This window comes from Apium graveolens, chromosome 1 (assembly GCF_009905375.1).
Source record: "Apium graveolens cultivar Ventura chromosome 1, ASM990537v1, whole genome shotgun sequence".
Lineage (NCBI taxonomy): Eukaryota > Viridiplantae > Streptophyta > Magnoliopsida > Apiales > Apiaceae > Apium > Apium graveolens.
This window is the reverse complement of record NC_133647.1, coordinates 36835126-36848249: the sequence shown is the minus strand read 5'-3', so window position 1 is coordinate 36848249 and position 13124 is coordinate 36835126. Positions and strand designations below refer to the sequence as shown.

At 33.3% G+C, this 13124-nt stretch overlaps 1 protein-coding gene across 1 annotated transcript; it reads right to left on the bottom strand.

The window, feature by feature from the left end:
• Positions 1 to 10128: 10128 nt before the first annotated feature.
• LOC141664660 (uncharacterized) lies at positions 10129 to 11385 on the bottom strand. The gene is made up of 2 exons (XM_074470634.1): positions 10997 to 11385; positions 10129 to 10660 (listed from the first exon to the last, which is right to left on the bottom strand). Exons 1-2 carry the CDS (start codon positions 11383 to 11385, stop codon positions 10129 to 10131), a joined length of 921 nt encoding a protein of 306 aa, XP_074326735.1.
• Positions 11386 to 13124: the final 1739 nt, after the last annotated feature.

Sequence of the window (13124 nt, the reverse complement as noted above, 5' to 3'; positions counted from 1 at the left end):
GGTAAAACACTTTTGGAAAATCCGTTCTAACTTTAATTTGAATTCATTCAAATAAAAGTTAAAATTAGTTCAGTCCACCTCTTAGACAAACTGGGTATTTATTTGACATTTCGATAAGTCAAGTTTGAGTTCACTAAAAGAATAATTCAATATGACTTCTCGATATGTACTTTATTTCTCTAAAATGACTTCTCGATATATTAACTCCAAATGTTTATTTTTGAGTTCTCGACAAGTCATCTACCTTTTCTATAAATTCCCAGACTCTTCGGATACTTTTAACTTGGAATTTCTCAAAATTTCAGGCAAACTGAATATTTATTAATTCATATCCTAAGTATATGAAGATAATAAATAACAGATGAATTGAAGCAAAAAGTATGAATCACTGAGATAATTTAATTCATAAATTATGCTCAGCAAAATACTTTTGACATGTTTTGTCTATAATTACTCTAACTTATTGACATATTTATGTGCTTATGTGCAATTTTTTTATTAATATGTTTCTCATGTGTAGGTAGACTAATACATTATACGTGATGTTTTGAGAATGCTGATAATAGTTGAATTTATTTAACTATTAGAAATTATGAGTTTTAAATTTATTCAAAATAATTTTTTTCAGCATTTGCTTTGTTGAGTTAGCCAGTTAAATATGCTGCAGATATAAGGGTTACTTTTTGTAGGATTACTCGTTTATTTGCATGGGGAATAGTTAACCTAGAGAGAGAACTAAGATTCTCGAGTACTTGCATGGGGACTAGTAACTAGAATGTTAAGTCACTTCTAATTATCTAGGTACCCGTAAAGTATGCTTGTGTGATCATTACTCTTAACCGAGCAACTCAAGCGTTTCTTGTATTCTCTCTTCTCTCCCTATAAATATTTAAACCGTCGTTCTTCATTTTTTTTAATACTCTCTTTCTCAATAAATCTCAAAATTCACTATTTGTTCATCTCTCTCAAATGGATGCCCCAGTCTTCTACATGCTTTCAAATGGAGTTTATCATCCCGTTCATCACTTGGCCGATAACCAAGTTTTCTTTGACCCGTTCGGACTTCTTGTTCTTATCAGGGGAGTTGTTTTCAGCCCCTTTGATGTTCCACTTGAGGTCTTTAATGAACTCTCGTGGGACGATCACATAAACTTCCTTTTCTTTGAGGCAGCGGTCTCCCTGGAGCATGAGAGGCGTTACAGGGTGGCTGAGCAGCAACGCTTGGCTGCTCTGGAGTTGAAGGAGAGGATAATCTCTCTTGCAAACTCCATGTCTAGAGCTTACCAGCGCCGGGCAAGGAGGATAGAGGCCGAGAAGAAGGAAAAAATAGAGTAGATTAGGATTAGGATTCACCTTGTGTAATCTATATCTTAATGTACTCTGTTTTTATTATTATACTAATGAAAATTCTCTTGTTCTCTATCAACTTGTTTTGATTGCTTTTTGTTTATGTCATGATTTCGTTGTGGTTAGAACGTAATTGATTATTATCCTTCCTTTCATAGTGCTTGAAACTATATATCAATGCGTTTGTTTAAATCTATCTTAAAAAGGTTACATGTGCTCAAATACATTACAGTTTCAACACAATCCATTCAGACAACAACAGGAAAGTCACATGATCAATCAACAGGTAAAGCTACAGTTCACTCGAACACAAACTCAAACACAAATTAACTTAGGTAACTTTCAAAAGAAACCTATTTCACAAAAGGACAGATACTTAAAAAATATTGTTCAGTTGTGTTGATTGTTTGAGAAAAGGAACCACCACAAACATATGAATTGCATCAATTTTGTGGTGCTTTCTTTGTTGCTCCTTCATGTGCAAAACAGTCATCATAGACTGAAAGGTTTGAGGGTAGTACTCCTGAGGGGGAGCTATCCAAATCCTCTCCAATTAAATTGGAGGTTCCTCTTGTAGGGATCAATTGGAGGTTCCTCTTGTAGGGACAATCCCCTCATAACTCTAGCAGAAGCTGCCTTAGCAGTTGAAGCTAGAAGTATAATTGTCTATGACACTGTCATAAGAAAGGCAATAATAGCACATTCAAGTGCCCGTGTGTTGCAAGACATACAAGGGTTTGAGGCTGGAGTATATGACAGTAACTCAGTCAAATCCCCTTCAATTCAATTGGAGGTTCTCACATCAAGTGGAGAACAACACACTGTCACCAACACAAAGCAATCTGTGAGTTTAACTGTGACCCTAGTCACAGGTGCGTCTGATAACTCATCCCCTCACAACATCAAACTGGAACTCTCTCTTCTGTTGAAATGAGTATGATTAGACCCATAAGGATTACCCCTAATCATATTATCATATACTACTCTTCTTAGCCATCTCTTATTTCTGTAAGTCAAGCTAATTGAGCCTTTTATGAGAGGATGAGAGAAAAGATTGCGAGAAAATTAGAAAATAAGAGAGGCAGGATCCTTCCTGGCAAAAGGAGAGGTAGATGAGTGTCTGGATTTAGAAATCCTTGTGAGAAAACTCTGATTCTTAAAGCAGCTTAAAGAGTGTGCAAGATCAATGGCAAAGATTAACTGACAGAGGAAGATTAAAGTGAACACGGGATGCCAAAGCTATGCTAAGCCATAAATGGAAGATTCACTTTTCTATAAATAGAAATGACAAGTGACAGTTTAGAAAAGCTAATAACATGTTTTATTACACCCTGTGTAAACCAGCAGTTAACTGAACTATAAAGTTAACACTGGTCCTTAGTCATAAGTAACAATTTAGATCAAATTTCTTGTAACACTCTCAAGAAGAAGCTAAGCTCTTTATTAACAAAGAGCCTAGAAATTTTATAGCAAAACAACTTAATTTTAATATAAAATTAAGTGAGTTTTGAAGATCCGTGTTCTTTATTTTTCAGCAAGCTAAATTATGAATGAACACATCTTACTACAAGAATTAATTTACATTGTTCAAACCATAAACACTCAAGAAAAGCCTAAAAACAAAAAAACACATTCACCCCCCCCCTTTGTGCGCTATTCATTACCTAACATTTTTCGTCACTTGTTTAGTTCCATCACATATGATTTGAATTATATCCCAAATATCTTCAGTAGTTTTGCAATTGATGACATTGTCAAACATGTCTCCATCAAGACCATTGAACAAAATGTTCATAGACTTCTTATCTTTGTGCACTTGCTCAATATCTTCATCTGTCCATTCTGATTGTGGCTTTGGAATATTTTACTCATCGCCTACAGCTCCTTCAGTATCTGTAGCAGCTTTTTAAGGAACATGATCAGGTCCTTTCTCAATGCAATCAACATATCTTTCATCTTGAGAGAGAAGATGCAGGTGCATTTCACCTTCTAATGGTGATAGTTGTCCTTATCCAAGAAAGGGATCTTCACTCCAACATCCTTCCTGCTCATGTTGTTAGTTGCTTTGAACTTTAAACTCTTAGTGTGTCAAGAGCTTGCTTTGATACCAATTATTCAAATAATCTAACAAGTAGAATTACAGAAGGGGGGTTGAATGTAATTCTTGATTTCTTTCCAATCTTTAAAACTTCTTGCAAATATAAATATAACTGTGTATGAATATGCTAAGTGCGGATAAGAAATAGTCAAGTATTCAAACACAAAGTAAACAAAGATGTTTACAAACTTTCTGGTGAATTGTTGTTTCCACCAGAGATATATATAAATGTAGAATATTTATGTGATGCAAAAAGTACACAACTGTTTACAAGTAAATTTTCAAAGAAAGAACTAAGAAATTCTTACAGATTACGCCTTATCTATTTCTCAGTTCTTTTGATCAATATTTTTCTACTTGCTACTCTTGGTTTATATATCACCAAGTTACATGTGAAAAAGACAAATTAATAAAACAAACATGTATAAGTCTAATCACATGTTTCTTCATTTCTCCATCCAGCATCTTTGTATTTCTTCAAGTTAGCATGAAAATGAAAATGCTTCTTGATCTTCATAAACCTGATTACAGGCTTCCACATTCCTTTTGTATACAATCAACCCATGTGACTGTCAAGTCACTATCAACTACTATTTGAATTTGTAATCCGTCGAGACTCTGTTGGATCATCCGTCGAGACTTTATTGGATCATTCATCGAATGAGACTTGGGTCATCCGTAGAAGCCTTGTAAAAATATCGGTTGAAAGTATTTTCATTGAAATTGACTCAATTTAACTTATACAAAATTATAAGGCATCTAATATATTCAATTAGCCAACTTATTCTGCATATCATTCTTATAGCCAACATGACTTAAAATATCCTATAACTTCCAATTGTGTAAGAAATTACAGAGAGGAATGTGCTACTCTTTGAACAAATAATAGAGAAGATTATCCCTTGAAATCTACAAACTCACTTAATTAAATCTACTAAGCTGTGTTGGTAAATTATCATCAAGTTTCCAATATATTCCTAACATAGGATAAGATGTTAAAATAATATTGTTTTTTAAGTATGATGATTCTATCTCATAATAAAATTTATTTTTATTTAAAATAAAAATGTAAAAGATGTATAAAACTAAAAATGTCACTAGGAGAATCTCCTTTCTAAGAATGTGTATTAAGTATTCAATTTGACATTTTTATATTAATTGTAAAATAGAACTATTTAAAAATCTCTTTGCACCGCAACTTAAAAGAATCTTTATTAGTTGTTTTCATTTCTTCAATTTATCACATATAATTCTCTTAGCACTTCAACATATTTTTATAGAATCTTAATATATTAGTACACCTCATAATATTAATTTTATTTTCCAAAGAATTTGTTAAAATGTATATTTAATAAAATCTCATTATATTTAGTGGAGTACTTACTAGAATCTCCATTAGATATTATTATTATTAAAGAATGAGAAGTATTTATATTTAACAATTTGATATTTTTCCAAGTAGTATCAAATTTTAAAATAATATTGCTTCTACTAGTTTGCTATCTCTTAATATAAAACAATTCTCATATATAATGAATATTATTAAAAAAATCTCATATTTAGTGACCTTATTATTAAAAAGTATAAAATATAAAAAATTCTCATTTTAGTTATTATTATTATTATTATTATTATTATTATTATTCAAGAAAGGGTAGTATTTTACATAAATTTTTTTAATTGAATCTTCCATGTCCAAGTAGTATAAAATGTTAAAATAATATTGCTTTTTCAGCTTGATATATTATCACATAATAAAAACAATTGTAATAATTAATAATTTTAATAGCTAATAAGCATTTAAAAGATGTATTAAATTAAAAATGTTTAGAGAATCTTTCTTGAAAATATTTATGTTACAATCCATTTCATATATGATTTGATTGAATAATTTAAATAAATATTTTCGTGTAGGCACTTTATGGAAAATAGATTAAAGAATATTATTTTTTTATTTAGTGTTTTTATATTTATTTAAAAAAGATGTACCAAATAAAAAATGTAAATATCTACAATTTTACAATTTTAAGAGAATCTATGATTCGTGTTTCATTTGTTCAAAAAATAACATAAAAATCCCTTAATACTTAGCATATTTTAGCAGAATCTTAATATATTAGTATGTCTTAACATAAAATTCTCTTCATACTTAACTATATATTTAGTGGAATATTAATATATTATAGTATGCCTAATTCCTTTAAATTTATGTTATAATTTTACAAAAATACTAATTTTATTTTCAAAAAACTTTTGAAAATTTAAAAAGTACATATTACAAAAAAAAATCTCACAATATTTAGTGGAGCACTTCGTTTTATATTACTGTTATTACTATTATCAATTAAGAAAGGCTAATATTTTATATTGAAATATTTAATAGAATCTTCTATGTGCAAGTAATATAAAATATTAAAATAATACTAATTTTTTACTTTGATGATGTTGTCTCGTAATAAAATTTATTTTTTTGTAAAAGGTAAAAATTTAAAAGATGTATCAAATTAAAATGTCATTATGGACTAGTTTAGAAAATGTTTATTAATAATCATTATTTTTACCATTATAAGAAAATGTGTCATATGATTTTATTGGACAATTAGAATAATCTTTCTTGTATTTTGTCTCACAAGTAGTAAAAATGTTGAAATAAATATGTTTTTCAAATTTGGTGCTATTGTATTTAAAAAAATTGATTTCTAAAAAAAATTTCAAGAGTCTAGGCCCATTTAAAAAAGTTCCCAAATGTACAAATATTTATTTAACAAATCTTTCTTACGTGAATTTGATTACAATTTTGGCATGAACTATTCAAGTAGGATGCTACTAAGTTCCTCTCCAGATAGATATACTTACATTATGGTACATTACCAGGAGACATACTTACATTATGTACATTACCCACCATCAAGCTGCAAGATTATCATATAACTACTAACATCATGAATGAAGTATAGATCACCACAAGAGTTTGGTGATTGTCATTTTTAACTTAGAGCAAGATAGTTTATAAGAAAACCTATAATAATCATCTTTTACAAAAAGGGTATCTTGCAAAATATCATGATTATTTGTTGTATATTGATTACTAAAATTTATAGAAAAATATATATTATAACTTACTAAGTATAAAAATGTATAATCCTCACACAATTATTAATCAAATTTTTATTAAAAAATAGCACATCTCATCAGATTAGTTAGTATTTTCTTGTTTTTTAAGTAAGTAATTAAATGCTAAAGAATATCTGGTGAAATTCATACTAGAACTCATTTCTTACAAGTTATTTGCCTGAATTAGATTCCTTAATCAAGGTTGAACTGTGTTCAATGTCAAATAAATAAATTGATACTGTATAATCAAATAAATAGACTCGATCTAAGACATTTGCTTCATGGAAAACATCTATTTTAGAACTTCAATGAACAATTACGCGCCAATCATGCATATCATAATCTTGATGATAGTCTAATGTAGACTTTACATCACAGAACACTTAATTTATGAATGGTTTCTTTTCAGGAACATGGACGGAGACCTGATCATCAATTGACTCATTATTATAAATTGAGAAAACAAAGATAATACGTATAGTAATATGAGTATATAAGTCTGAAACTGGGAAAACAAAGTGTATTCACTTAGATTAGAAACTAACTGTTACAAATGAAATAAATAGAAATCGAGAAAACAGAGTGGGTATAAAACAACAACTAACTCCTAATACATGTCCACTACTATGACTTATTCATGATAGACTCCTACAAATACTCAATAAACAAAGGACCTAGTCTAGCTGTTCTTTCCGACATAATCAATAACTAGTTTATTCAAACAGACCATCATAACTTAAATGTTTAGATTAGTAATTCCAACAAACTCCCCTTTAATCTAAACATTCCCCTGCAATTTTTTAACACCAAGCAAATCCCGCATCTTCTCAAACTTCACAGTTGACAGACCCTTTGTTAGTATATCAGCCCTCTGTGCGCCAGTCTCAACATGCTTAATCACAATTTCTCCACGCTCAACTCTTTCATGAATGAAATGATAGCGTATGTAAATATGCTTGCTCCTCCCGTGGAATACGAGGTTCTTTTCCAAATCAATGGCCGACTTGTTGTCAATGTAGAGGACAACATGACCAGTTCCAACATCTGCAACTTTGTTCAAAAGATTTCGCAACCAAATACCCTGACAAGCAGCTGCAGTAGCCGCCATGAACTCTGCTTCACATGAAGATAGAGCCACGCATCTTTGCTTCTGAGACACCCATGTGATTAGACTTTCATTGAGATAAAAATCCATACCTCCAGTTGATTTTCGATCCTCAGTGTTTCCCGCCAAGTCACTGTCTGAGTATCCACACAGCAAATAATTACTTGTTCCTTGAGTGTAGGTTATGCCATAGTCCATAGTACCACTAATGTATCTTAATATTCGCTTCACTGCTCCTTGGTGCTGTATAGTTGGTCTTTCCATAAACCTGAATACAATACCAACAACATAAGATATATCTGGACGTGTATGAACGAGATACCTTAAACCTCCCACCACGCTCTTATATGTAGTAGCATCAACAGCCTTTCCATTTGCCTATTTATCAAGCTGAATTCGAGGCTCCATGGGGTACTTCACGGGGTTACATCCTGCCATTCATGATTTCTCCAGTAATTTCTTAGCATACGCCTTCTGTTTCAACTCAATATAATCTGTCCCTTGCTCCACTTCGATCCCAAGGTAATATGGGAGTTTACCAAGGTCACTCATATCAAATTCTGAGCTCATTTGACGTTTGAACCTGTTTATGTTTGCAATGCACGTACCTGTGATTACCAAATCATCCACATAAACTCCGACAATAAGAGATTCATTACCTTCTCACCGTGTGTAAACGGCATGTCCGTAGGGGAATTTTTCAAAACCCAACTCCAGTAAGTATTTGTCCAACCTAGCGTACCACACTCGTGGTGCCTGGCGTAAGCCATAGAGAGCCTTAAACAGCCGATACACCTTGTTCTTTTGTTCTTCTTTCACGAATCCATGTGGTTGACACATACACCTCTTTCTGGATTTTACCATTTAAAAATGCTGAATTTACGTCAATATGGTGAACCTCCCAGCTATTTTTAGCAGCAAGAGCCAATATTAGTCGCACTGTTTCCAAACGTGTTACAGGTGCGAACACTTCTTCAAAATTTATGCCATCATTCTATACGTACCCCTTTGCAACTAGTCGAGCCTTGTGCTTCAGAACATTCCCTTCAACATCCTATTTAATTTTGAACACCCACTTAAGTCTAATAGGCTTGTGTCCTGGTGGTAAGTCAGTCAAAACCCAAGTCCCATTTCGTTCAATCGAGTTCTATTCTATTTGCATTGCTTCTTTCCACTCCCCTTTTTGACAGCTTGACTAAACAACTGGGTTCTTCAGCACTTAGGAGCAGCTGCTCCTCGTCCAATTTGACCACTTCAGTTTTATCATATACTTCACTAAGAAGTCTGAATTTTCTTGGTTGTTCAGTGCTGCTCGATGGAGTACGGCTCAGTGAAGTATTGTTTGATGAAGTAGTGTTCAGTGAAGTGTCAACAGAAGACGACAAATCTGTGTTCTCTCCCCTGTCTTCGTTGTCACTTCGTGTTTGAGTTGGAGTTACATAAGTCCCATAGTCTGATTCTAACATATCTTCACCAGTGCTGAACGAACCACCAACAATGAGTGAACCATAATTGTTAAAATTTTGTCCCTCACCTGCATTTTCCCATGTCTAAGCCTTATCTTCTGCAAATACAACATCTCTACTAACACAAATAGACCCATTCTTTGGATCATACAGAAGGTAACCCTTAGTACCTGGTTCTTTTCCTAAATTCAAGACCACTTTACTACGATCATCAAGTTTACGAGTGTGCACAAATGGTATTTTCATAAACGCAATGCACCCAAACACTTTTACAAATGTAAGGTTAGGTTTCTTACCAGTCCAAGCTTCATAAGGAGTCCTTCCAGATAAGATCTTTATTGGGAGTCGATTGAGTATATACACGGAGTGCCTCACTGCTTCTCCCCATAAGAATGATGGTAATATCATACTGTTCAAATAACTTTGCGCAATGGCCACGACTGTGCGATTCCTTCGCTCCACAACTCTGTTTGGTTGTGGAGTATATAGAGCAGTATAATGGCAACAATTCCATTTTCTTCGCAATATTTCGTGAATTCCATCGAACAAAATTTTCCATCCCTATCACTCCTTAGTATCTTAAACTTTTCCTCAGTCTTATTTTCAATCATCTGTTTGAATCCCTTGAATGTACCAAATGCTTCACCCTTGGTCTTCAACATGTAAACCCACATCTTTCGGGTGTAGTCATCCACAAACAACAGAAAATATGGATTTCTAGCAGGCGTCTCGGGTGAGATTGGACCACAAATATCACAGTGTATAAGTTCTAATGCTCTCTTTGTAATAAAGTTTGAGCGTGTTGGGAATGATTTCCTTACCTGCTTTGACATCAGGCATCCCTCACAGTTGGCCTTTGGGTGAATCAGCTTTGGTAACCCATATGCCATCTCTTCTCTTGCCATCAAAGTGAGAGCTTGGAAATTCACATGTCCCAATCGTGCATGCCATAACCAGCTTTCTTCTTCAGTGCGTGCCATCAGACAAGTACCTCTGCTCTATTTCAATATGGCCTTGTACAACCGATTGGATGACCTTTTTACCTTCATCAAAAGGCATCTGTGTTCATCATAAACCCATAGAAATTCCCCTAGAAGTACAACTTTCTTCCCATCCTCGGACAACTGCCCCAGGCTTATGATATTATTACACAAAGATAGAATAAAATAAACATCCTTCACCAGATGATTCTCACCATTCTTACATTTGAAAATAACAGACCCCTTTCCCTTTATCTCTACGGTTGATCCATCGCCAAAATGCACCTTTCTTGTCACATTTTCATTCAACTCACTAAACTTGGAGTGAATTCCAGTCATATGGTTTCTAGCACCATTATCTAGATACCACAGGTTCAACTCTACTTCTTTCGTTGTGTCTAACCTCAACTGTGGGACCACACTTCCTTCATTTAGCAAAATAACTCCATTATTTTGTTCTCCACACTCCGTTAACAAGAGTACAGGCTCTTCATCATCAACTTGGGCCATATTCACCTCTGGTTTTTGCTCCTTATCACGACGTGGCTTCCTACACTAAAATGCGTAGTGACCCATATTGCTACAGTTGAAGCATCGAACCTTGCTTCTATCTCGAGGTCCACGACTACCAGCATCACGTCTTCCTTTCTGGTCTGAGTTTCATTTGTTTGCTCATTTCTGCCATTCCTCCTTGGTAAGCAGGAAACGGTTCTCCTGGGACTCACGCTTATTCTATTCTTCTTCGGTCAACAGCAACTGAGAGCTAGTGCACTCCCCTGGACCACGTAATCTTTCATCATGTGCCTTCAAACGGCCCACGGTTTCCTCAACTGTCATCTCTTCAAGATTTCCAAACTGCTAAATTGTTGAGGCAATTTGAAGGTACTTCGCTGGGACAGCTCTGAGAAGTTTCTTCACCACATATATTTCCTGCATAGTTTCTCTTAACACCCTTATCTTTGTTACCCATCCATACAAGTTCATGCAAAAATCATCCAATATGTCAGTCTCCCTCATTTTTAACGAGTCGAGCTCAGCATGTAGTGTTTGAATCTTGGCCTTTTGGACACGCTCAGCCCCTACACACATGATTTTGACGGCCTCCCATGCTTCTTTCGTCGTTCTTTTCTCTGCTACAGAAAGTAAGATGTCCTCAGGGGTCCCTTGGTAAATGGCTGCCAATGCCACCTTGTCAGTTCGAGTTTTGACCTTAGCTTTTGGGTCCTTTGGATCAATTGTGTCCCACACATCCTGAGCCTCCATAAAAACCTTCATCTTGACCGACCATGCAATGTAGTTCTCCCTCGACAACATAGGATAGTTGAGACCTACAGTGCCTTCCTTCGACTTTGAGCTTGAAGTGTTTATGGTTTCAGTATGATAGATCTCTTGGGCATACACTTAGGCATGCATAATTTAAAACTCTGATACTAGGTGACAAAACAAAGATAATACGTATAGTAATATGAGTGTATAAGTCTGAAATTGGGAAAATATTAATCCAGGAGGAAAAACATACGTAATCGGTGGTGGAAAATATAGAAGTACGTGGAATATTTTGATTGGAATCAGCATCGAAAGAATCTCTGTACAACTCTAGTTCATCGAGCATTAACCAGTACTACAATAGATATAACAAAAAAATTATGTGGTCAATAATCTTGATGTTACAAATTGAAATGATTATAACTTAAAATAACACAGTAAATAATGAACTTATTACAACATTCAGAGTACGTGTAGGCCATTATGTTGTGTTCTTGAGGATTGTGTTCTTGAGGAGTAGAGCATGTGTTGTGTAAATCATTGGGTTGTGTTCTTGAGGATTGTGTTACTGAGGAAAATAACAAAATTATGTTTAATTTTTTAGATGTTAATCACTACTATGTTTAATTAGTAATGTTTAAATTGATAATTTGTTAAAAGTTATCGACATTAAAGAGAATCATCAACAAAAAATCGATTGGTACGAGTTATAAGGAAGGTGTAAAGTTATCAAAATAATATATGTAATTAAATCTTTTATATATGGATATGATTTTGTTCAGATATGTATAATCATAAGTAATTTAACTATGTTAATTATGTATTATACGTGTATTTTTTAAAAGAATTTGAACCGCGTGGTCAAAATTAAATTAATGGTAATCTGTATGGTTCTCTAGTTCTCTCACCAAGAAGGGTTCTCTTTTGAACCTCCTCCTATATATATACATATATATATGATAGTACTACACACGAGAAAAAGTATTTAAATAAGACACTTAATACTCTTTGGAGCGTGCACAAGTCTCGTGTCAAGAAGGCATTATATAAAATATGACAGCGACAAGAAAATGATTCAAAACATGCCATATGAAATTCCACGTAAACTTTTGAAAATATTGTTGAAGTATTGGAAGATGAAGGAGCTCATGTTAACAAATTAACATGCATATATATAGTAGACGTGTAATTGAGCAAGTATTTAGATTCATCTATTTGGCATCCAATTAAAATTTGAGTTGAGATTTGTTTGTTTGTAACACTCACTTGCAGAGGAAATTGCATCATATCGTAATTCTTATACTAACCCCCACACACTTGCTCGTAAAACTCTTGCTGGAAGTTAAAGAGAAAGTGGCATGACATTATTTTAATTAAAAAAATGAAATTGTTCTATTTAGGCATAATTTCAAAATAATTATAGTCTCTTATTTAAAAATTAGTAGCTCTAATAATTAATAAGATTGATTATTTTCTTGGCCACACATCCATTGTTGTCTTGATTTTTTCACATTTAACATAACATATTCTTTTTTGTCATATTTGTTTGGTACATGCCAAGAAAAACAAAGACCCAAATATGGCCTCCCCATCACAAGCTAAAGTATATTTCAGAGGTCGTAAGCAAAATAAAAGGCGGAAGTACAAGACAAACATGGTTAAAATCTAAAAAAGTATTATAAGTCTATTTAATCATAAATAAAAAATATGAGTTCGTTTTACCATTAACAAATTTATCTAAATATCTC